Raw genomic sequence first — 27,067 nt, 5'->3', positions numbered from 1 at the left:
TAATTGCTCCTGATTCAATGATTCTGTCAATGGGCAGCCATTTTAGGTATGTCTGGAGTCACATAAAAGTAAGAGCAGAGGAGACAGAACTCCTCCGCTAAAGGGCATTGGTGAACTAGAGATAAAATAGACCTATACACAATGGAAGCAGCCCTTTCAGCCCATCTTGTCCATGTTGGCCAACTTGCATAACTTAACTAGTCCCATTTGCCTGCGTTTGGCCCATATCATGTTAAATTTGTCCTGTGCCTGTAACTGTCCCATGTTATCATGGAGAACACATACAAACTCTTTACAGACAGTGGTGAATTAACCCAGGTTAATGGCACTATAATAGCGTTATGCTAACTGCTCTCTTCTGGGGTACCCATAATTGTATCTTCCTCTACCACTTCCTCTGGCAGCACTCACCATCCTGTGTGTGAAAGTGTTGCTCTTCAGGTCCCTTTTAAACCTTTTCCTTCTCTCTATGCCCCCTAATACAATGAATACCATTACCAAAGTTGAAATTTTTCACTAACTTGTGCTTTTATTTAATTACTTGAATTTAAATTCTGCAGTTGCAAGGTGGGATTCAACCTCATTTCTGGATCAATGATATGGAAATTTAGCTTACGGTCCAGAGACTTAACCACCACACGATTGTCCTCTGCTAACAATAACCTTATGCACAGATGCAGTTATGATGTGTGGTGCTATTAAGTGGCACATTATACATGGTTAGATGCTATTTGACCGAACCTCATTTGCAATTGCTACAAACATGATTAGCCATTTATATACATTCAGAACCTTGCAAGAAAGGTGAGAACCATCTCCTGACAATTGCTGGTCTGATCAATTCTGTAGGGGCTGTTGCATAGATACCCTCCTTTATGACTTCCACTCATCCCTTACGATAGATGACCTTTAAGGTCTTCTACCACCAGAAGCTGATTGATCAAGACCCAAACACATTTCGCATATGCCTCCTTTGTTATTTCCCTTTCCCACAAATGGATTATTAAGGACCTGAACACTCAGCCCCATGCTGACCCCTTCGTTATCCAATCAGATCCTCTCTCAAAGGCAACCTCTACACCATAATCCACATAGGATGGAACTCCTCTCCTGGCAGAGGACATGAGTTACTCAACTATCCCCATAAGAACATAAGACAGCAGCAGAATCGGGACAGTCAGTCCACTGAGTCTGCTCTACCACTCCAGTGAGTACAGGCCCAGCACCATCAGATGCTCCTCATATTTTTGTCTCCACCTTTGTGCACAATTCTTGTGTAAGGTGATTCATTGCATGCAATGCTTGTTTTTGTAATTGGGTATTTCTGCAAGGTTCTATGTTGTGGACCCACATATTGTCCTTTTAATACAATGATTCTCTGGCTAATGTGGTTCTCGGTATGTACACTCAGTGACCAATTTATTGGGTTCACATGTATATCTGCTCCTTAAAGCAATTATCTACTCAGCTAATAATGTTCAGCAACTCGATTCATAAAAACATGCAGATATGGTCAAGTAGTTCAGCTGTTGTTCAGACCAAACTTCAGAGTGGTAAAGAAATGTGATTTAAAGTGACTTTGACTGTGGAATGATTGTTGGTGCCATACAGGGTGGTTTGAGTCTTTCAGAAACTGCCGATCTGCTAGGATATTCACACACATTAGTCTCTAGAGTTTTGCAGAGAATGGTGCAAACAATAATTTTAAAAATACAGTGAGCAATAGTTCTGTGGGTGAAAACATTTTGTTATTAATAGAGGTCGGAGGAGAATGGCAAGACTGGTTTAAGCTGATAGGAAGGCAACAGTAACTCAACTAAGCATGTGGTACATAAACAGTGTGCAAAAACTATCTTTGAATGCACCACACATCGAACCTTGAAGTGGATGGGCTATAGCAGCAGAAGACCATGAATATACAGCACACTCAGTAGCCACTTGATGAGGTACAGGAGGTACATAATAAACTGGTTATTGAGTGTATCCTGATATGTTACTTTTCCAAGAGTATTTAACAAATTCCAGGTGTAAAATGGATATAAGACATGGTCAATGTCTAATTAGGGTGTGAACCCATTTTATATCACATATGATTGTACCACAAAGAAAAACATATTAATTATGTTGATACTGATGTTAATTAAGGGGAAAACAGCATTAGATATTTGCAAGAACTTTACTACTATTCAATATAAAAATATAGTATCTTTTTGCATCAGCTGAAGGGAAAGGCTTGATTTAATACGTTAATTGAACACCAGTACTCCCTCTGTAATTCTTTGTGAATTTTGAACAGATATCTTTGCATCAGCCTGTGAGATTCTGAGTCAGGAATAGATCCTGGTGCCCTAGAGGACCACTCAGATGGTTCAGTTAGTGTACATGAATATTGGTAAATTGCTTTATTATTGTCACATATAGTGTGCAGTGGAATACATACCTTGCATCCGATTTGTCGGAGAGAAGTGAAAGATCAATTGGAGTTGCTGTTCAGAATAATGGGTGATTGAAAACTAGTGTGCACCAGGAGATCAGTGAAAGCTGATCTACTTGAGCAGGAATTTGTTAGAGCCTTTATGTTCTCAGTTGATGGGGTTTCCAGTAAAAGTACATTTTGTTAACAGAATGGTGTCTACAAGAAGACTTAATTAAGTAATGGACTATGTCCTGATTATAGAGTAAAATAGTTGTCCACCAGTCTAACAGTAAATTCCATTTTCTGTTACAACAATGAGTGCATGCTATAGCAAAATTAATAAAATTCCTGAACCTTGAATGTCATCACTGCTGCGTTCCATGTTAGTACTTCTCGGCTTTGTTTGTGGTTCCCTGTTACCACAGTCACACAATTTACATCCCTATTTACTAGTTACTACTCCTGACGATTCTTTCTTCCCCAGCACCATTCATTATAACGGAGCAAGGTCATAACCTATGATGAAATGGATTCTTGAGGTCAGGAATCCATTTCATCATAGTAGGAAACCTTTCAATAGTCATATGGGCTGGCGCACCAAATGTTGTCATGCAACAGTTTTGGGAAGGAATAAGCAGAATACAGAGTGAGAGTGAGCGATTGATGGAGTGATGGGATGAGAATGAAAGTGCGAGAGAAAGACTGAGACAGAGGAAGAGAGAGAGGCAGAAAAACAGGGTCAGAAACAGAGAGATAACTCTTCTAGAAATCCCTCTTAGATACAAAGAATAGATCAGTGATAATCAAGAGAGAAAGCGAGGTTTAAAGGAAATGTGTAAAGATCGGTGAAAAAGAAATGCACTGATGTCTTAAACTGAGTGTCTGTCAGAGATTAAATTTATGTAAAAATGATGATCCAGAAATATATTGTAATGGGAACAGAACTGCAGGAATAGTGAGAACATTTTATTTATCTGCGAGCAATATCATCCAACATCACCATGCAGGTACTGAGCTGAATAAGGTCTATTATATTTTAGTGCCTCCCATGAATTAAAAATATGATTTATATTCACACCATGGTATATAATATCTCTCAGAACCATCTTAAAGTACTTCATGAAATGAATTACTTTGAAGTGCAGTTATTATGAAAAAGATAAAAGTATCAGCCATTTCAGCATTATACATTGTCCTGTGTCAATCCTACCATCGTGACCATACTGGCTTGATGAATGTGCCACCCAATGAATTCAGCTTCACTATAATTGTTACCTTAAATTGAGAATCTATGGTGTTAGTTACAATTGAATCTATTTCTACCTTGTTTTCAAGCAGTGCGTTTTAAACTCAAAGACATCCTACAAAGAGTGTTGAGGTGAGAAAGCACATTGATCTATTTTTGCTTTGTGTTGACAGAAGCTATTGACTTGGAAACCTCCAAATAAAACCATAATGTTAAACATCAACTTATGGCAAGAAGCTGACCCATGCTTTAATGTTTCATTCAAATATTGGCATCTTTTCTAAGTGAAGCATTCCCTGATTACCATACTGCGATGTCAGCCTTCATTAAATGTTCACATTCTGGAGTGGACCTTGGTGTCAAATGAATGTGTGTTGCATTTATGCTGTTGATCGCTTTCAGGCAACCTGTACTATTAATCTTTCAAACAGAGGACAGAACTGACCAGCCCAATTAACCTGAGTGTAATATTATACAATTCTTATTGTCGCAGCTTGCTATTTTTCCCATGATATTAATCAATAAAAAGAGCACATTCAAAGCTTCAGCCTCAAAATTCTATTTAAACAGCATGGAAGCCAAAATTATATATGTCTGAGAATAAACGTGGTTTGAGTTAAATCATTTAAGCCATTTTCATTATTTTTTAATTCAAAACACAACGGTCTGAAAGATACTGTAACCTTTCCATCATGAGTAATTCATTGTAATCCTCAGTTTTAATAATGATTTCTGTTATTCATATGTTGGAATATATTAATGAAGCTTTCTGAACAGTTCAGGGTGACACTGAATTACTAGAACATAATTGTACTTATACCCTGCTGTGATGTATTAATATGCATTTTCTATTGATGTCAGATGTGCACTCTTTGCATCTAAGTTCAAAGGGTAATGGAATCAAACCTACTTCAGAACTTGTTATCAAAAAAAGGGGTTGGACTACTTTGCATCTCACTTCCTTGATAATCAATAAGAATAAAATGGAGCTTTATTTCTCACATGTACATCAAAACATACAGTGAAATGTTTGTGTCAAATCGGCCGGGATTGTGCTGGGCAGCTGCAAATGTTGACACACTTCTGGTACCAGTATAGCATGCTCATTACCAACCAACCAACCATTAGAGAGTGGGAGGAAGCCCACACAGTCACAAGGAGAATACATAAACTCATTACGGACAGCGGCTGGAATCGAACCCAGCTGTCATTTTAAAGCTTTGCACTAATCACTACGCTATCTTGCTGCCTATGTATAGTTCCCCTATGTATATTGTGTATCGACTGTGGATCTCTTTTTTCAATAGTAATCTAAACAAACGAGGGAGTGCTGCAGTGGCAGAGGACCAGTCTTCCATTGTTTCACGGAATAATACTGTACAGAACTAGTACCTTCAGCCTACCACGTCCTTGACAATCATCAAACACCCATCTATGCCATCCCCTTTTACCAGCTTTTGGTTTATAGCCCTCCATGTTCTTCTGACAATAGTGTTCATCAAGATACTTCTAAAGTATTATGAGAGGACCTGTCTCCATCAACCTTTCAAGAAGTGAACTCCAGATTTCAACCACCTTATTGGTGAAAATATCTTTTATCTCCTCAAAACTTTCAGCTCCTTACCTTGACTAGACGTCAGGCCCGAAATATTGTTGAGGATCCCAACCACCCAATCCCAAATCTCTTTGACCCACTATTGTCAGCAAGAAGGTACAGGAGCATCGGACCAGGACTGCCAGACAGGTTAACAGCTTCTTCCCTCAGGCTAATAAATATCCTGCCAAGGTCTCATCACTAGGCCAGCAAGCTGTTTACTGTTTACCTGTTTTGAATTATATTTTATTAACTTATTTATAGTAATGTTTTGTTTTATGTGCAGTGTGTGATATATACACTGTGGTTGCACTGTGGCCCAGAGGGACACTGTTTTGTTTGGTTGTATATATGTACAGTCAGATGACAAAAAAACTTGAACCTGAACTTATGCCCTTTATTTTTCAATGCTTCTGCTGCATTAAACTGAGAATTCATCTGACATTATTGGTTACCATAAAAAAACACAATATAAATATGAAGCAAATGAGGGGATTTCTGACCAATAGTTCCTGCTCAAATTCACCTGTAGAGTGTCTGGCGATGATCATGGTTCCATTTGTGTTAAGGTGCTATATCTCAGTGTCTAAAGATCTACGTGGCAGTTGTAGAAAAAGTGGAGCCACTGTAGCACAGTGCCAGAGATGCAGGTACAATACTGACTTCAGCTGAGTTTTCATATTCTCCCTGTGGGTTTCCCTCAGGTAGATTATGTTCCTCCTACATCCGAGGACATGCAGGACAGTAGGTAAAATGGCCATAATAGTTTTCCTTAGTAAGTTGTTATAATGGTAGAATCTGAAGTTAGTTAATGAGAAGTTGTGGGAAAATGGGATTAAATAGGTGGTTAATGGTTATCATGGACCTACTGGGCAGAAGGGCCTGTTTCTGTGCTGTATCTCACCATAAATCAATGGCTGTGATTTTTGATGCAGTGTAAGGTGCTACTGAAATACAAATGCTTTTGCAAATTTTATACATCAATCAAGAATTTTGACCTTTGACAATGTTGACTGGAATCCAAATACTGTACAGCTGAAGTTAAAAAAAAAAATCATTGCTGGAGAGACATCCAGACCAGACAGCATTTGTGGGGGAAAATGGACAGTCAACATTTCAAATCAAGACTCTTTATTTGGACTGATGATGTGCAGGTGAAGGGTCTTGACCTGCACATTGACAGTCCTTTTCCTTTCACTACTGTCACCAGTTCACACTAACTCATCATGAGTGCATAGTGACTGCTCTAGAATAGAACAAGCTGAGGGAAGTGAGTGACCAGCCAAATTGCAGTGACACCAAACACATCATTGCTCATTGGTTACATGTAAGCAAGAGAGTCACCCAAGTGGTTGATTCATAAATCAACCAAGAAAGCACTTCTTTCACTGCTGGCTGAATTTAAACAACCGGTCATCTAAAATCTCCGCTGTGGCACAGTGTTTACTGGTTTATTTTTAGCGTCACATTATTAGCTTTAGTTGTCAGAAACATCAAAACGAACAGTGAAATGTGTTGCTTTACATTAAGCTGTTACATTAAACCACACTAGCTTTTAAGCAACCATACCGCCCAATGGCCTCCTTGTCCATAAAATCATGTTCAGTTGCACTCTTACGTTAAAGGTTGTCGTAAAATTTGAAAAAACAAATAGGATGACCAAATATTAAAAACATTGGATTTTCCTCATTAGGTCTTCCTGTTCATTCAGTAGTTTGAAATTATTATCAGGCAGCAACATATACTGCACCCATAATTGGGAATAACCGACTCTCTGGTTTGTCCAAAGAGATTAATCAGAATAATTCTTCCTTCACTGGAGACTGTGGACGTTGGAAATATGAATCACTGGCGATGGAGGATCAAATGGGAAGCTTAGTTTGCATTCCCTGACTCTTAGTAATCAGTTAGTAATTCTTCCAGAGTAACTTTGGAATAACTCTTCCCCTTCTTCAGATTGTGTACTTGAGCAATGTCAATCACTGGGCAATACACACAAAATGCTGGAAGAACTCAGCAGGCCAGGCAGCATCTATGAATGTTTTGGTTCCTCCAGCATTTTGTGCCTGTTGCTCGGATTTCCAACATCTGCAGATTTTCTCTTGTTTGTGATCAATCACTGAGGATGGAGTTATCAAAAGGATTTCTTAATCTACATTAACTGTTTGTATAAAGCAAAGTAAAATGCTGCATTTTTACCCTTCAAATAAACTAATAAATATCAATATCCTTGTCAAACCAGTGAATAAATTGTACTCTCTATTAGAGCATAATTCAGAGTAAACTTCAACTTTGGGACAGAAATATATTTTAGCCATTCACTCTCAGGTTAATAATGAATGTTCTAATACTGTATTTGTTCCACTAATAGTATATTGTGTTTTATGTTGTAATTTAATGGTTTCCACAAAAGATGAACAATCCGATGTTAACAGATCGTGTTTCGAAAGGAAAAGGTTGAATTTTACCAAGCCTAATTAACAGCCTCTCTCAAAAGTACCCGAAGCAGATTTTATAATAAATAATGTCAGTGATACTCACAGCTATGGCAGGTTTCTCCAGTGTAGCCAGTCCCAGCACAGTCACAGTGAAAGGTGTTCCAGGATTGAGAGCACTCTCCTCCATGTTCACAGTAACTTGGTAAACACCTACAATTAGAAGAATTGCCATCATGTTGACCGGCTTGCTGGCAAGTATATGGAACAGTTTTCTCTAGTAAGCTCAAAGTTCAAAGTAAATTTATTATCAAGGCATGTATGCTACCAAACGTTATCTTTTATTTTCTTGTAGGCATTTACAGAAAAAAAGAAATACAATGGAATTTCATGAAAAACTTTTCATTAACGCCTCCAAGAAGACCACAAACTTGTTGTTGGGTTTGGCGACTTGCATGCCTCAATGACCCAGACAGCTACGTTATCTGGAGTCAGAGCTTTATGCATTGAATCTTGGTAGGTTCATCTGTGCCAAACAGGTCAAAGGGTAGAGGCCAAACGATGAGTGCTCCTCGGTCCTCCCATGTTCGGAGGTTCAGCTCAGGGCCAGTCATGCTGACTGGTAAAACAAAATAGTTACAGAAACAGCAATGAAGAATCCTACAGCTGAGTGTGACTGTATTCCTGAGTCTCTACCCGGAACTTACATGACTGACAGTAGTGAAAACCACGACGAAGCCCTGAACACCGTTACAGATGGAAGACCTTCATTGCTGCCCTAAATGCCAGAGCAATTTTCTGTTTATGTATACTTACTTACAGGTAGTAAGTAAGTATACATAAACAGAAAATCAATGTACAAGGGAAGACAAACTGTGCTCGTAAAAATAATACCAGGAACATGAGTTATACAGGAAAACATAGGAATGTTAAACTTGATCACATTTTGAACCGAGAAGGCATGGGATAAGAAAATGTATAATGAGATTTGATGGCACTGGGGAGGATCTCATAGAAACCTATCAAACACTGAAAGTCCCAGATAGAGTGGACATGGAGAGGACACTACCCACAGTGGGGGAGTCCAGGACCAGGGGGCAGAGCCTCAGAATAGAGGGATGTTCCTTTAGAATAGAGATAAGGAGGAACTTCTTCAGACTGATGGTGGTGATTCTGTGGAATTTATTGCCATGGACAGCTGGGGAGGCCAAGTCATTGGGTACATTTAAAGCAGAGGTTGATAGGTTCTTGATTAGTCAGGGTGTCATAGGTTACGGGGAGAATACATGAGAATGGGGTTGAGAGGGATAATAAATCAGTCTTGAAGGAATGGTAGAGCAGACTTGAAGGGCCCAATGCCCCAGTTCTGCTCTTACCTCTAAGATACAGGGCATGGAAAATGGCTGTTCAGTCCAAAGGCCTACCACCCATTTAATCTCATCCTACATTTATCACATTCTCATCAGTTTTCCTAGGACACTAGTGGCAGTATCTACCAACGTACACAACTTTGGAACGTTGGAGCAAACCAGAGCAGCCCAAGGAAACAGTCATGGTCACCATGAAAAAATTTGTCTAATGTGGATTGAAAAACTTGAGCAAAGCGCACAAAATGCTTGAGTAATTAGGTATGTCAAGCAAGATTGATAGAGGGAAATGAACGGTCAATGTGTTGGACCAAGGCCTTTCATCAGAATAGGGTTGGTATACTTGAAGCAAAGGAGGCAACCTAATAGACATATATAAAATTATAAGAGGCACTTATATGATCTTTTCCCTCATGGTGGTGGGGGTGAGGGGTGTCTCAGAAATAGGAGGCCATTGTTTCAAATTGAGAGTGTTAGATTCAGATGTTTTAATCCAAGGTTCTTTCAGAAGTCAGGAAAGAGGCACAAAACCTGTTGCTACACAATCGTTTTAATAGAGCTGTTAGGGAGGGTTTAAACTAATTTGGCAGGGGAATGGGAACCGGAATGATAGAGCGGAGGAAGGGGAAAACAGAAATAAATCTAAGATAGTGAGCAGTAAAGATGTCAGGAAAGACAGGCAGGTGATGGGGCAAATTTGTAGCCATTGGGATGAGTTGCAGTGCAATCAAAGCAAAAAGTACCAAATACTAGTTTTAAGGTGTTATATTTAAATGCATGCAGCATGAGGAATAAGGTGGATGATCTTGTTGTACAGCTACAGATTGGCAGGTATGATATTGTGGCCATCACTGAGATCTGGCTAAAGGATGCATGTCTCTGGGAGCTGAACATCCAAGGATACACGGTGTATCAAAAGGATAAGAAGGTAGGCAGAGGGGGTGGCATGGCTTTATTGGTAAGAAATGATATTAAATCATTAGAAAGAGGTGACATAGGATCGGAAGGTGCAGAATTTTTATGGGTTGAGCTAAGAAATCACAGGGGTAAAAGGACCCTGATGGCAGTTATATACAGGCCTCCAAACAGCTGCAGTGATGTAGACTACAAATTAACAACAGGAAATAGAAAAGGCATGTCAGAAGGGCAGTATTATGATAATTGTGGGGGATTTTAACATCCAAGTGGATTGGGAAAATCAGGTCGGCACTGGATGTCAAGAGAGAGAATTTGTAGAATGCCTGCGAGATGGCTTTTTAGAACAGCTTGTTGTTGAGCCCAGTAGGGGATTGGCTGTACTGGATTGGGTATTGTGTGATGAACCGGAGGTGATTAGAGAGAGAGGTGAAAGAACCCTTAGGAGGCAATGATCATAACATGACTGAGTTCACTATGTAATTTGAGAAAGAGAGGCCGAAGTCCGATGTGTTGGTGTTTCAGTGGAGTAAGGAAATTATAGTGGCATGACAGAGGAACTGGCCAAGGTTGACTGGAAAGGGACACTGGCGGGAAGGAAGGCAAAGCAGCAGTGGCTGGAGTTTATGCGAGAAGTGAGGAAGGTGCAAGACAGGTATATTCTAAAAAAGAAATTTTTCAATGGGAAAAGGATGCAACCGTGGCGGACAAGAGAAGCCAAAGTTAAAGCAAAGGAGAGGGCATTCAAGGAAGCAAAAATTAGTGGGAAGACAGGATTGGGAAGTTTTTAAAAGCTTACAAAAGGAAACTAAGAAGGTCATTAAGAGGGAAAAGATGAACTATGAAAGGAAGCTAGCAAATAATATCAAAGAGGTAACTAAAAGCTTTTTCAAGTATATAAAGAGTAAAAGACAGGTGAGAGTAGATATAGGACCAATAGAAAATGATGCTAGAGAAATTGTAATGGGAGATAAGGAGATGGCGGAGGAACTGGACGAGTATTTTGCATCAGTCTTCACTAACAAAGACATCAGCAATATACCGGACACTCAATGGTGGCAAGGAAGAGAAGTGTGCTCAGTCACAATTACGACAGAGAAAGTACTCAGGAAGCTGAATAGTCTAAAGGTAGATTTGTCTCCCGGACCAGATGGAGTGCACCCTCGTGTTCTGAAGGAAGTAGCTGTGGAGATTGCGGAGGCATTAGCGATGGACTTTCAAAAGTCGATAGATTCTGGCAGTGTTCCAGAGGACTGGAAGATTGCAAATGTCACTCCACTATTTAAGAAGGGGGCAAGGAAGCAAAAAGGAAATTATAGACTTGTGAGCTTGACATCAGTGGTTGGGAAGTTGTTGGAGTCGATTGTCAAGGAGGAGGTTACGGAGTACCTGGAGGCATATGACAAGATAGGCAGAACTCAGCAAGGTTTCCTTAAAGGAAAATCCTGCCTGACAAACCTATTACAATTTTTTGAGGAAATCACAAGTAGGCTAGACAAGGGATATGCAGTGGATGCTGTATATTTGGATTTTCAGAAGGCCTTTGACAAGGTGCCACACATGAGGCTACTTAACAAGATAAGAGCCCATGGAATTACAGGAAAATTACATACGTGGATAGGGCATTGGCTGATTGGCAGGAAACAGAGAGTGGGAATAAAGGGATCCTATTCTGGTTGGCTGCTGGTTACCAGTGGTGTTCCACAGGGGTCCGTGTTGGGGCCGCTTCTTTTTACATTGTACATCAACGAAATGGATTATGGAATAGTGGCTAAGTTTGCTGATGATACGAAGATAGGTGGAGGGGCCGGTAGTGCTGAGGAAACAGAGTCTGCAGAGAGACTTGGATAGATTGGAAGAATGGGCAAAGAAGTGGCAAATGAAATACAATGTTGGAAAGTGTATGGTTATGCACTTTGGCAGAAGAAATAAATGGACAGACTATTATTTAAATGGGGAGAGAATTCAAAGTTCTGAGATGCAACAGGACTTGGGGGTCCTCGTACAGGATACCATTAAGGTTAACTTCCAGGTTGAGTCGGTGGTGAAGAAGGCGAATGCAATGTTGGCATTAATTTCTAGAGTGGAATAGAGTATAGGAGTAGGGATGTGATGTTGAGGCTCTATAAGGCTCTGGTGAGACCTCACTTGGAGTACTATGGGCAGTTTTGGTCTCCTTATTTAAGAAAGAATGTACTGACGTTGGAGAGGGTACAGAGAAGATTCACTGAAATGATTCCGGGAATGAGATGATTAACATATGAGGAACGTTTGTCCGCTCTTGGACTGTATTCCTTGGAGTTTAGAAGAATGAGGGGGGACCTCATAGAAACATTTTGAATGTTGAAAGGCATGGACAGAGTGGATGTGGCAAAGTTGTTTCCCATGATGGGGGAGTCTAGTACGAGAGGGCATGACTTATGGATTGAAGGGCGCCCATTCAGAACAGAGATGTGAAGAAATTTTTTTAGCTAGAGGGTGGTGAATCTATGGAATTTGCTGCCATGGGCAGCAGTGGAGGCCAAGTCATTGTGTGTATTTAAGGCAGAGATTGATAGTTATCTGAGTAGCCAGGGCATCAAAGGTTATAGTGAGAAGGCGGGGGAGTGGAACTAAATGGGAGAATGGATCAGCTCATGATAAAATGGTGGAGCAGACTCGATGGGCCAAATGGCCGACTTCTGCTCCTTTATCTTATGGTCTGATGGTCTTGATATTAAGCTTTGACTAAACACAGAAAATCTGAAAAACACATGTATATTGAAATATACAGTAAAATGTATCACTTGTGTTAATAACCAACACGCCCATGGGTATGCTGGGGACAACCTGCAAATGTCACCACATATTATTGCGCCACAATGCTTGGCAGAACAACACAGGACACAACAAAACAGAACACAACAAGTAATAAAACAATACCAGCAAAACAATCTCACACATATACACAGTCTCCTAACCCCAAGATAGTCTGTATTCCTTGGCCTCCAGCAGACCCAGATTTGATATGACCTGCATCATGGCTTTTCTTTGTGCCTCCCTCTCTTGAGCTAGCTCTTCCTGATTTCTTCTTCTGCACCTGGTTTGATTGTAAGCCACCTATTTCCTTCTCCCACTGTCTTTGATTAAGAAGATATAGCCCATTAATCTCATTACCCTGCTATCAGGAAGTAATTCCAGAAAGCTATGACACAAAAAAAAATGAGCTATAGGGTACATGAAATCTATTTCATTGTGAAGATGAGAAAACACCCTGCTCCAATGAGCCCATCAGTTCTTAAAGCTCTGTTTTTTTTAGGAGAAGGAACATTAAGTACGTCTTTGAGGCTAGAGGAAAACATTTATTTCTCATCAGACATAAGAATTGTTAATTCTTTATTATAGTCATCAACACCCAATTCAGAATCAAGAACCTGCTTGCATTATTTTAATGTCAAATTAAGCAGTTGTGCAAAGAAACTTTGGATTTTAGTGTATAAGTTAACACAGCTCATTTACCCCATTGTTATGCCTTCTGCATATATTTACAGCAAGCAGGCAAGGCACTCTGAAAGGAATCATTGAATGAGCAGTATGAGACATATTTACATAATGAGGGACACACATAGATGTTATTCAGCATTATTTCCTTGATATGGGAAGTGCTGTTGAGAGCTCTGCAACAGGGAAATAATTTAGTAACAGATCTCCTGAAAACAATACAATTCAACGGAATCTCTTGTGTCTTCAATTTGATGTTGATAGCTAGGCTGAGTGGGCAAATGCATAGTAGATGCAGATTATATGGATAATGTGAGGTTATCAACTTTAGCCTCAAAAACAGAGAAGTGGGTAATTATCTGCATAGGAGAATCAGAATCAAGTTTATTATCATTGACATATGTCATGATTTTTTTTTTGTTTTGCAGCAGCAATACATAAAAATTACCCAGCTGGTTGAGTTTACAAGCCTCTGCTGCTTTTTCCATTCCTATGCCTTGGCACCTTCATACCAAATGGTGATGTGACAATTTAGAACACTCTCCATGGTACAAAAATGTGTCATGGTTCAGTCCGAGAAATCTGCATTTTGGTTCACGGTCCAGTCCGTGGACTCAGGACTCCGGGTCTTCCAGCTGTCCCTTGTTTGAGTTAATCATAGGCACCTGATTCCCATTTTTGGGCTTGCAATATAAGTAACCTTGGGATTAAGTGTGGGCTGCTGGTTTGTCTTGTCAGTCCCCCTTGGAGCAACCTGCTGATGGAAGGCTAATGAAACTATTTGTGATCTTTAGGCCTAGTTGGAGGACCAATGCTTCATTTGTCCTTGTTGTCACTTGTTGGAGTAGTCTTTGTGGTATGGATTTGGCTGTTTCCTGGGCCAGCTGAGTGGCTGCTAGCCACTCCAAGCTAGGTAGGGATCTGGCTTCTTCTGTAGTCAGCTGAAGTTGCTGGCTGAACTGAGACTTTGAGCTTCCCCAGAGCAGAGATGGAACTGTCTGTTGTGCTTTGGTGTTTATCTCTTCTTGTCCTTGCCTCTGTTGGGTAAGTCTTGCTGTTCTGCTGTTACCTGATGGAGAGACCTGTCCCACCTTGGTGTGGAGATGAAATTGAGTCCTGGCTTGTTGTAGGATAAGTCCTGGCTCTATGTCTATGTTCTATCCTGTCTCATGTTTGTGTCATGTTAAAGATGAGTCCTGGCTTATTGAAGGTTAAGTCCTGGCTCTGTTGATGTTCAGTTCCTAGTCTGTGTCTCAGCTCCAGTCTGAGTTATCAGTCTCTGCATTTCAAGATGAAGATCCCAAGCTCAAGACCCCAACCCTTGAGGATCCCAAGCCAAGCTCAAGACCCAAGACTCCAAGCCTTGAGGATCCCAAGTTCAAGACCCAAGACCCCAAGCCTTGAGGATCCCAAGCCAAGACCCAAGACCCCAAGCCTCAAACCATGTCATGTCCTTGCCTGGTTCTGGGGTCTGAGCCTGAGCCAAAACCCAGGTTCTGGGTCCTTGTCCAGTCTCGGGCTCTGAGTCCAAGCCTTGTCTCCTAGTCCATGGTTCCTAGTATGGTGTCACTTTCCCTAGCCCAACTCTGCATTCTTGTCCCTGCTCCTTGCCCTCCTGTCATGTCCCTACTCTAGTCAAGTCCTGTTCCTTGTACTTCAGTGTCCGTTTCTTGCATTTGGGTCTGTTCCCAGCATCCCCTTTTGTGACAAAATGATAAAAAGCAAGTTAAAATTGAAGTTCCTTGTATACCAATTGCTGAAAGAAAGCAGTTACAAAGGCACGTGGTATGCTGGCCTTCACTGAAGATTATGTGAGTACAGCAAAGCAATCGGTACAGGCTCATGGTGAGAATCAATCTGGAGTTTTGATCTTTGTCAATACTGCATCCCTTCCTAAATCCTGATTTCAATTGTGCAACACAAAGTCACAAGATGCAAAATACAAAACCAACAGCACACAGTACATTTCACATAGCATGTTAGAGTGATTTTTGGGTTTAGGTCATTTAAATTTAGCCAATGGCTTTGACTACCAGTCCTTCTGTTCCTGGATATTGTATTGTGGATTTAATTTGGAACAATGCTTTTCCTAAAAGCTGTGTCTCCCAGTCCAGACGCTGCTGGAATCAGAAGGTGTGAAGTTTGAATGTAGCTTCAAAAGAAAGCATTGTCTATACTTTGTAAATATGGATTGCCCTTTGTGTTTAGCAAATATCAAGCCCCACATTGGGCCAGCAGACCTTTCCAGTGAAAGCATCTCAGTATGATGCCTGCAGTACCCTGTTTTTGAATAAAGAAGCTGCTTTGTATCTACCAGTAACTCTCTCCGGTAATTTCATTCACACAACAACATTTGGTGTCAGAAGTGGGATACCTTTATGACCCATCATGTGGCTAGTGATCTTAGCAGTCTAAGTGGGTGAGTATTTTCTAAAATAGCACTCACACTTGGATCTGTTCGGGTCGGTGGTACACAGGAATGCAAGGTATCACGAATGCGGACAGTTGAACTGGTAGATATAAGTGTGTGCATGTGTGGTTATGTAAGTGAGGAAACTCTGCATGTTAACTTGCTGAGACAGCCACCAGTTGCAAAAGATGGTTACTGACAGTTCAGGATGCCAGAGTGGGAGCACGTATACTTGTTTAGGGAGCTGTGTTTTAGTTTGTTTTGCAAGTGTAATGTAAAAGAATACAGTGGGCATAGTGAGTTCAGGTGGTCAAAAGTGGCAGATTGTGGAGTACATACTCTGTGGTTTTAAGTACATGGTGTTTAACTGGTACCCATTTTTTATTGTCTAGTGTGGGAATTGGTGTGGAGGTATTTCAGGGAGAGGTTTTATCCAGATATATCTGTCAGGATGGCACCTATTGAGATCAGGCACTGTCAGGTTGAGAACCCTGATGATCTGAGCCAGCCCTTGACAATGATCACAACCACTCATAAGCCCTTCACCCTCTGGGAGAAACAGAGCATTTTGTCTGAGTTGCCTTCACTTAGAAGTTGCATGTGGGAATTCAGAATCCTTGCATAAGCTTGAGGATATGGTTGAAATTCACAGATGCACCCTAAAGATATACACGTGTTGGTGAAAGTGAAGTGCCCGAGGAATATGTGGGACAGGATGACCCAGGGGCTGCAGGATGGTACATGGGCAACTACCGGGAGCACCAGCAATGAAGAAAGGTATCATTCTTTAAAGGGGATGTGAGGCAGTGGCTGGGGGGAGGTGAGAGTGAATAAAGAAGCTGCTCTATATCTACCAGTAACACTCTTTGGTGATTTCATTCATGCAACAACATAGCATATAGGGTTAGGACTTCAGAACAGCAGCGGTCACAAGAAAAAAAATATAGCCCAAATCCCTGATTGCCCTGCTTGTTCTTCCAAGAGAACATTGGAGGGAAACACTAAGCAAACATTGGAGGACAATACTGAGCAAACACCATAGGAACAAACACTAGAAAGCAATACCAAGCAAACACCAGAGGGCAGCACCAACAGGAGGCAAACCCCAACTGAGAACAGATTCTAGTGGCACACAGAGGCTCTTCCACCCATCTTGACATCTCCTCCCCTGGGTGACTGCAAAATATGATCCTATGGCCTAGGCTTGGTGCTTGCCACAATCAAAGGTCTATCCTTATAGTTAGAATAAAATAGATATCTTTATTTAAAGATACAGCATGGAATTGGGCCTCCTGGATCTTTGAGCTGCGCTGCCAGCAACCCACTAATTAACCCAATACTACTCATGGGACCATTTACCATGACCAAGTAACTTACTAACTGGTATGTGTTTGGCATGTGGGAGGAAACTGGAGCACCCAGAGGAAACCCATATGGTCATGAGAGTACATACAAACTCCTTACAGATAACATTGCAATTAAACTGCAAATCCTGACACCCTCAGCTGTATTAGTGTCACACTAATCCCTACACTACCATAACAGGAACTCCAGAGACCTCGACTGTTTTAAGCAGAACTTGAAAACTCCAGCTGTATCCTTGGGATACATTGTCATCAGTGACAAAGCTGAGAAGTTTTTAAAAGAAGCAGAGAAAAAAATCAATATGTGCCTTTAATGTTCTTACCTCATGAAGTGTAAAACACCTGCAGATGTGGCAAGAAAAGGATAGAAATAAAGATGATAAAAACAAGGTCCAACATTGAATATCCTTACTGTGGGCTCAGGGTGTTCATTTTGCAGGGTGTTACAGGATAGATCAAAGGGAAATGGTGAATGCTCCGAGAAGGTGTGTCAGCAGGTTCTTCATGTTGCAAGGTATTATTTTTAAAGAAAAATAGAGCTAGAAATCCACTCACTGGCCACTTTATTAGGTACAACCAATGTTGTAGCATGTTTTTTTGAATTACTGTTGCCTTCTTATCAGCTTGAACTAGTCTGGCCATTACCCTCTGACCTCTCTCATTAACAAGGTATTTTTGCCCACAGAATTGCCACTCAATGGATGATTTTTCTTTTTCACACCATCCTCTATAAACTCTAGAGACTTTTCTGTGTGAAAGCCCAGGAGGTCAGCAGTTTCTGAGGGACTCAAACCACACTGTCTGGCACTAACAATCATACCATGGTCAAAGTCACTTAGATCACATTTCCTCTCCATTCTGAAGTTTGATCTGAGCAACAATTGAACCACCTGACCAAGTCTGCATGTGCTTTTGCATTGAGTTGCTGCCACATGTTTGCTGGTTAGATATTTGCATCAACAAACAGGTGTGTAGGTGTATCTAAGAAATTGGCTACTAAGTTTAGGTGTAGTGTAAAAAAGGGAGTGGAAGTCCAAACACACTGAAGACTTGGTGCAAAAAAGGTTGACATAGCAGTAGTAATTTAAGCAGGAGAAGACTAAGATGATGAGTGAATTGCTCACATTCTATATGGGAGGGTATTTTTCCAAAGCCACTGACGTTCTTCAGCCGGAAGGCAATGAGGAAATTGTGCAAAAATTGATTGTAGTGGTGAGGGAATGCAAATCAAAACAGTATTATTTTTGGAAATGAACTCCAAGGTATGTCACTTTGTAACTCTGCCGAAAGCTACAGAAATGCCATTTTCAGCTCTGAGATAGTGGAGTGTTCCGAGCTGGAGGAATATCATCAGTGCCGTCAGGTATAAAAATATCACATGTAGGATGTGATCTGTATGGAGATGGGAGCCAAAGGTTTCTGGAAATTCCATCAAGAGACTCCTGCATGTGTAAGAAGATGAGTGAGAGGATTGATAGGCAAGGAGGGAAGCAGCAGTAAGGGACTCGTGTGTAGAGGTGTGAGTGAGTGTGTGTAAGTGACCAACTGGCACCTACATGTGTGACTATCTATGTGTGGCCTGTTGTCACCTTGGTCCTACTTGCTCTGAATTGAGATCTTTCTAATGTAAAGGAAAATCACATACATGCGTTTTCCTAGAACTAGAGGCTGTCATGAACAATTCCAGCAGTAAAACATCTTCATTATCATAACTTGAGTACTTAGAGCAATAAACAGAAAATGCTGGAGGAACTCGGCAGGTCAGGTAGCATCTATGTAAAGGACATCTTCAAGGGGCAGTGTCCCAAGAAGGTAGCATCAATTACAAAAGACCTCAGCATTTGGAACATGCCCTTTGCACTTTACTAGCATCAAGAAATACAGGAGCCTGAAGACCCACACTTAGTAAGAAGCTCCTTCCCCTGTGCCATCAGATTACTGAATGGTCCATGAAGCTATACCCATACCTACCTTATTATTCTTCTTATCCACTATTTATTTATATTTGCAGTTTGCATTTTTCTACTGCTGTCACAAAAATTTCATGACATACATCATTGATAAACAAAAATCTAGTTAAGATTCTGATTCAACAAACTTCCCGCAGGAATGAAGCTAATCTTCAGAACAGATGAGAGACTGGTGACTACACTCTAGAACAAGAATTACACAAACCTCAGGTGTCATGCTGAAGCATATGCATGCTCAGAGACTTTCAATTCTTTCTCAAAAAGCTCACTGAAGTAGTTGATATAATGAGTCCCTTGCTCAACATCCACTGAACAAAGTTCTCTTACCAATTTGCCCCTTTTGCCCTATTTTGTTCAACAAGAAAAGCTCATGGCTACACCCCAGAAACATGAAGTGATTATTCATCTGTGCTCTACAGGGTAGCATCCTCAGCCTCCTACTCTACTGTCTGTAAACTCATGATTGCTTGGCAAGATTCTGCTCTGACTCCAACTGTACGTCTGCGGATGATAGCACTGCAATGGACTACATCACAAATAATGATGAGTTGGAATACAAGAAGGAGATAGAGACCTTAATATCATGTGCCATGCCAAGAACATTTCCCTTCACTCTCAACAAAACAAATGAGATAAATCCCCAGGGCCAGATGGTCTGCATCCCAGGGTGCTTAAGGAAGTAGCCCAAGAAATAGTGGATGCATTAGTGATAATTTTTCAAAACTCGTTAGCTTCTGGACTAGTTCCTGAGGATTGGAGGGTGGCTAATGTAACTCCACTTTTTAAAAAAGGAGGGAGAGAGAAACCGGGGAATTATAGACCGGTTAGCCTAATGTCGGTGGTGGGGAAACTGCTGGAGTCAGTTATCAAGGATGTGATAACAGCACATTTGGAAAGCGGTGAAATGATCAGACAAAGTCAGCATGGATTTGTGAAAGAAAAATCATGTCTGACGAATCTCATAGAATTTTTTGAGGATGTAACTAGTAGAGTGGATAGGGGAGAACCAGCGGATGTGGTATATTTGGATTTTCAGAAGGCTTTTGACAAGGTCCCGCACAGGAGATTAATGTGCATACTTAAAGCACACGATATTGGGGGTAAGGTATTGGTGTGGGTGGAGAGTTGGTTAGCAGACAGGAAGCAAAGAGTGGGAATAAACGGGACCTTTTCAGAATGGCAGGCGGTGACTAGTGGGGTACCGCAAGGCTCAGTGCTGGGACCCCAGTTGTTTACAATATATATTAATGACATGGATGAGGGAATTAAATGCAGCATCTCCAAGTTTGCGGATGACACGAAGCTGGGTGGCAGTGTTAGCTGTGAGGAGGATGCTAAGAGGATGCAGGGTGACTTGGATAGGTTGGGTGAGTGGGCAAATTCATGGCAGATGCAATTTAATGTGGATAAATGTGAAGTTATCCACTTTGGTGGCAAAAATAGGAAAACAGATTATTATCTGAATGGTGGCCGATTAGGAAAAGGGGAGGTGCAACGAGACCTGGGTGTCACTATACACCAGTCATTGAAAGTGGGCATGCAGGTACAGCAGGCGGTGAAAAAGGCGAATGGTATGCTGGCATTTATAGCGAGAGGATTTGAGTACAGGAGCAGAGAGGTACTACTGCAGTTGTACAAGGCCTTGGTGAGACCACACCTGGAGTATTGTGTGCAGTTTTGGTCCCCTAATCTGAGGAAAGACATTCTTGCCATAGAGGGAGTACAAAGAAGGTTCACCAGATTGATTCCTGGGATGGCAGGACTTTCATACGAAGAAAGACTGGATGAACTGGGCTTGTACTCATTGGAATTTAGAAGATTGAGGGGGGATCTGATTGAAACGTATAAGATCCTAAAGGGATTGGACAGGCTAGATGCAGGAAGATTGTTCCCGATGTTGGGGAAGTCCAGAACGAGGGGTCACAGTTTGAGGATAGAGAGGAAGCCTTTTAGGACCGAGATTAGGAAAAACTTCTTCACACAGAGAGTGGTGAATCTGTGGAATTCTCTGCCACAGGAAACAGTTGAGGCCAGTTCATTGGCTATATTTAAGAGGGAGTTAGATATGGCCCTTGTGGCTACAGGGGTCAGGGGGTATGGAGGGAAGGCTGGGGCGGGGTTCTGAGTTGGATGATCAGCCATGATCAAAATAAATGGCGGTGCAGGCTCGAAGGGCCGAATGGCCTACACCTGCACCTATTTTCTATGTTTCTATGTTATTGATTTAGAAAAGGATGGTGCACATGCTCCTGTCTTCTTCAACAAATTTGAAGATGAGAGGGTTGAGAGCTTCAGATTCTTAGGTCTGATAGTCTCCAGCATTTTCTGTTTTTATGTCAGGATCTTAGCATCTGCATTTTATTGACTTTCAGCCTAGTTACACTCCTTAAAGTTACTCTCATCATTTGCACTCTTAACTTTTGATTCCCAAAGCAAACACTATATTCAGAGCTCTGTCACAACTGTATACATCTTTGAAAATTGTTTACACACATTTTCTGTGAAGAGGGCATTTGTATATAGTTACTGTATATAAATGAGTCAGGTAATCAGAAGATTTAGGCATGCTCATATCTTGTAAACATCCTTGCTAGAATAAAAGATACCATAAAATCTTATTGTAAGTAGAACATATCAAAACTTCAGAAGTATCCAAGATTCACCTCAGGATATATTTCATTTTCTGATCTACCACAATGTCCTGAGCTTTTCCTTCAGTTCTCTCCCCTGCACAGACTTTAAAACAACCATGCCTCCATCTAACTTTTCTCTCAAATTGTTCAGATGGATGATTCTTAATCTGTGAAATCAACTGACATTTGCTGAGCGACTGTGTGTGTGTGTGTGTGTGTGTGTGTGTGTATATATATATATATTATACACATATATACACACAGAAAAAAATCATTTTTTAAACTTCAGAGTTACTGCACCTGCAATATTTTGTTTTTACATTACTATATAATCTGTTTTTTTTATTGACTTTGGTGATGGATACATATCTAATCTAATGGCTCCGTCTGTCTAAGCAGACAATGGATGCGCCCAGTTCTCCAGGGTGCAGACCTGGGCGATGAATATGGAGATCCTGGGCTGCCCAGACATCAAGATCCCCCTTTCAGCCTCGCAGATGTAGTCCAAAGGAATGTGACGGAGTACATTTGGCATCAGCTTGGCTGCAGGAGCTGCCAGGAGCTGACGTGATACGTCATCCAACCGCCTTAGGGGCTCCACTCCGGATTTGTGTAGGGTTTACTCCTTAACCTTCTCTTTTCCCGAAGATACCCACAAGGCAGTGGGATCCGTAACCCTGGATAGGGACCCATGCCAGGTACTGTCAGCTGGAGTCAGCTGAGCCCGGGGCTTGTGTAAGGCAGGGTCGTCATGCCCTGTAGTAGTGACATATGGAGCCACTACCCACTACCTTAATCGATACATATAGGGGAGGACAAATAGTCAACTGAAAGCTGACAGGGCCTTAGCATTCAAAATATTGCTGTTGAAGTTTGAAACAAAATCGAGATCTGAACTATCTAATGGATGAACAGGATAGATTTATTTGTACATTATTCGCGGTGTTGGCCAGAGAAAACTAAATTCTGCAAATCTGTGAACAGGAATGACACAAGGAGTGGAAAGTGTACAAAGCAAAAGTACCTGTTCTTGCCACATGGTTGAAAAACTTGAGGCTGCCATTTTTTGAGACTGTCCTAGTTAGTGAACTGTTTCTTGATCAGAGCAATTCCTTTTAATTAAACCAGTTGAACATGGACACAATGAGCCTCTTGCTGATAATCTGCTAAACCTGAGACCATGTCCAGATAAGAAGCTGCTTACTTGGTTATGTGAAAATGGGCTGTGTTTAGCTGATCTGACTGAACTGCTCTGAGTTAGAAAGAACAAAGAACATGTCTGGGGAAAAAAACATAAAGTTATGGTCTCGGCCTGAAACGTCGACTGCACCTCTTCCTACAGATGCTGCCTGGCCTGCTGCGATCACCAGCAACTTTGATGTGTGTTGATAAAGTTATACTGCTTATAGCCTTGGGCCAGACCAAAAGAGGAGCTGACACATGTCAGTCAGATGAGCTTGAACCAAAAAAATTGAAATGTTAGCTCTCATTTCAGGAGGACTTGACTATAAGAGCAAGGATATGATGCTGAGGCTTTATAAGGCATCAGTTAGACCACACTTGGAGTATTGTGAGCCTTTCCGGGCCCCTTATCTAAGAGGTGATGTGCTGGCATTGGAGAAGGTCCAGCGGAGGTTCACAGGATTAATTCCTGGAATGAAAGGGTTAACATATGAGGAGCTCTCAGCCTTTATTTACTGGAGTTTAGAAGAATGAAGGGGTGGAGATCATTGAAACCTATTGAATATTGAAAGGCCCGAATAGGGAGGATGTGGATTGGAAGTTTCCTATAGAGGGTGAATCTAGGACCAGAGGACACAGCTTCAGAATAGAGGGAAGTCCATGTAGAACAGAGGTGAGGAGGAATTTCTTTAGCCAGAGGGTAGTGAATCAGTGGAATGCATTGCCACAGATGGCTAAGGAGTCCAAATCATTGGGTTTATTTAAAGCAGAAGTTGATATTTCTTGATTAGTCAGGTTGGCAAAGGTTACAAAGAGAATGGGATTGAGAGGGATAATAAATCAGCCATAATGGAATAATGGAGCAGACACAATTGGCCAAATGGTCTAATTTTGCTCCAATGTCTTATGAACTCCAGTCATCAGATTAATTCACTTTGTCAGCCAATATGAGCCAAAATATCATCTGCAGGCAAGTTCTTGTCTATATCTGGATTTCCCATGACATTAAATCTGTCTTTTTTTATAGAATGGAAACTTCAATTTGACTTAACAGGAGCATAGCTCTCTTGGTGGACTTAGTCTTGCGTGTCGTAATGGAGTATTAGCTGCCAGCAGACACTGAGATAGACTTAGTACCAAAGGTCAAGAGGTTATACTTATTGAAGTGCTAAAGATATAGTTTTATCTGAGTGTGTTTTCCAGCTCGAATTCAGAAGCCTAAAATCTCGGGGCTTTGGAGACAGGTGGATTGAGCGACAGTGTCACGAGAGGAGACCTGTGTGTCATCGGGAGAGTTGGGATATCTGCTGTGGGCCTGAAGACCCAGGATCTTTGCGATCTTCAGGCACAGAGCTCGAAAAGGCGATGTAATGGACTTTTAACATCATAAACCAGCAAGTTATTTGTTATGTCTCCCTGCTTGCTGGGAAAATGGAAGCATCTCCTTCTCCCTTACTAGGGAGAGAGAGAAAACCTGTGGTATGTCAAATGCCGGGTGAAACGCGAAGTCTTTAGGGTAACTACAAGTCTGTGTCTTTGCTATTGCTTTGCTCACACTTGAGTGCTCAGTGGCAGTGCCAATGCATTTTTTTGCCAGTGGGGGGGGAGAGAGGGGGGATTGTAGCTTGCTGCCGCTTATGCGAGGGAGGGAGGGGAGCTGGGTGGTACTTTGGGGTTCTTACGTTTATCTGTCGTTCATTCTTTGGGGTACTTCTCTGTTTTCATGGATGTTTGTGAAGAAAAAGCATTTCAGGATGTATATTGTATACATTTCTCTGACATTAAACTGCATCTTTGAACCTTTGAACATCAGATGTAGAGTGCAATCTGCTACACATACATTTCATACCATACATCGCTGCAGGTACTTTCCTTTTAGAGAAATATATGAATTCTATAAGGCCACTTACCCCACCTGAATGTCACCCTCTGAGACCATTGCTTCTTATAGTTCCCTTACACTATATCCTATTATATCTATCATCACATTCATTCAGCATGGGCGGGGCCTTTGGCCCAATAGCTCCATGCCAACCAAGATTCCCATCTAAGCTAGTCCCATTGCTTGTGTTTAGCTCATACAGTAGCCTCTACTATTTTTTCTATCCATGTACGTATCTGTCAAAGTGATTTTTAAATGTTGTTAATGTACCTGCCTCAACTGCTTCCTCTGGCGGTGCATTTCACATATAGACATCCCTCTGGGTGAAAAGGTCACCCCCTCAGCTTCCTTTTAAAACTCTCTCCTGCACCCAGATTCTGTATCCTCTAGTTCTCAATGTCCCAACCCCGGGGAAAGACTGTATACATTCTGTATACATATTTATACCCCTCATGATTTTTACACCTCCATAGTATCACCCCTCTCTGCTTAACTCAGTTCCTTGAGTCTCAGCAAAACCCTTGTAAATCTCTGCACTATTTCCAGCATAATGTCATTTTCCCTACAGCAAGGTGGCTAAATCTGAACACAATATTCCAAAGGCAGTCTCACCAATGTCTTGTACAATTGTAAAATAGCCTCTATCCTGGTCTATCAGATTCCTTCTTCTTCATCCCTTAACCTCTTCCATCTATTAACTCCCAGCTTCTCTCTTCATCATCCCCCCCCCACCTACCCACCTTCTCATCCTTCACCTGCCAGCTTGTACTCCTCCTCTCCCCCCTCCTCTCAACCTTCTTATTCTGGTATCTTCCCCCTTCCATTCTAGTCCTGATGAAGGGTCTCAGCCTATACTGTTGAATGTTTAGTCCCTGCCATACATGCTGTTTGATCTGCTGAGTTCCTCCAGTATTTTGTGTTGTTCTACACTCAGTACCCTGATTAATGAAGGTCAAAGTGCCAAAAGCCGCCTTCACTATCCCGTCTACCTGTAACACAACTTTTTTAATCACAGATTCAAAATCGTCAACTATTCCAGCAGCATTTGTGAACCCTCTTTGCAACTTAAAACGTAAAATAATTGTCAATCTTATCATATGAGGGAACGATTTAATCATCTTATAAAGCAGGATAGAAGTTATCCTCGAGCCTGGTGGTACATTTCTCTGTTGTTTGTTGTGGTCAAGAGCGAAGCGGTTGCCACACAAAACCATGATGCACCCGAACAGTATAACTGACTGCCATAGTCACAACTGGCAAGGTAGGATTCGAACTCAGGATTGTCTTTGCACAGTCAATCTGGTAACTCAGCAGCTGCATTGTTGGCACCCGATAGCTTTTGTCAAAGAGATAGGCTTAAGGGAGCAGCTTAAGGCTGATTGCTACGATATAAAAGATAGACAAAAGAAGAAAAGTTAGGTAACGGAATTCTAGAGCTTGGTATCTAGATAGCTATTGTTGGATACTATTTCTAATTTGAACAGATTCATGGATATTAAGAATACTTTAATACTCTGAACATTATTCATCCCTGAACACACATTGATTTAAAAACTATCTTAAGCTAATTGCCGTTCAAAGCTTCTATAATAGAATCTTGTTTGTTTCTCTTTAGTTAAATTTCTGAGAGGTCTTTTGGAAATAAACCATCCGGAACATATCGAATGAAGGAAGTTTGTCTATTCTATTCCGACTTCGGTGCAGCTTTGTCGATTCTAACAGAAGCAGGTTAACGTTTTGAATGAATTCAATTAAATGGTTTCAAATATAAAGAAATAAAGGGTGCCACAGTAGAGTAGTGGTGAGTGCAATGCTATGATAGTTCAGCATTCCAGAGTTTGGAGTTCAATTCCAGCACTGTCTGTAAGAAGTCTGTATGTTCTCCCCGTGACCATGTGGGTTTCTTCTGGGTACTCCAGTTTCTTCCCACAGTCCAAGCACATACTGCTTAGTAGGTAATTGGTGATTGTAAATTGTCCTGTGATTACGCTAGTGTTAAGTAGGTGGATTGCTGGGCAGTGTGACTCGTTGGGCCAGAAGGGCCTGTTCTGCACTGAAACAAGTTTAATTTAAATTATTTTTCAACTATACATGAATATTTATGAATACAGCCAAATGAAACAGTGTTCCTTCAGAGCCAGGTGCAAAACACAGTATCAACAGTCATACACAG

The 27,067-nt window shown here is 41.2% G+C and overlaps 1 protein-coding gene across 1 annotated transcript in view; it reads right to left on the bottom strand.

The window, feature by feature from the left end:
- LOC140197315 (contactin-associated protein-like 5) overlaps positions 1-27,067 on the bottom strand; it is a 1,626,808-nt gene that overhangs the window by 900,515 nt on the left and 699,226 nt on the right. Inside the window, exon 9 of the mRNA XM_072257270.1 lies at positions 7,798-7,904. Coding sequence (XP_072113371.1) covers positions 7,798-7,904 — 107 coding nt within the window. The remainder of the gene's footprint in view (positions 1-7,797; positions 7,905-27,067) is intronic.

The sequence above is a fragment of the Mobula birostris genome, chromosome 5, assembly GCF_030028105.1.
Source record: "Mobula birostris isolate sMobBir1 chromosome 5, sMobBir1.hap1, whole genome shotgun sequence".
NCBI classification, from domain to species: domain Eukaryota; kingdom Metazoa; phylum Chordata; class Chondrichthyes; order Myliobatiformes; family Myliobatidae; genus Mobula; species Mobula birostris.
Note: the sequence above shows the minus strand (reverse complement) of the source record. Positions and strands in the feature narration are given on the sequence as shown.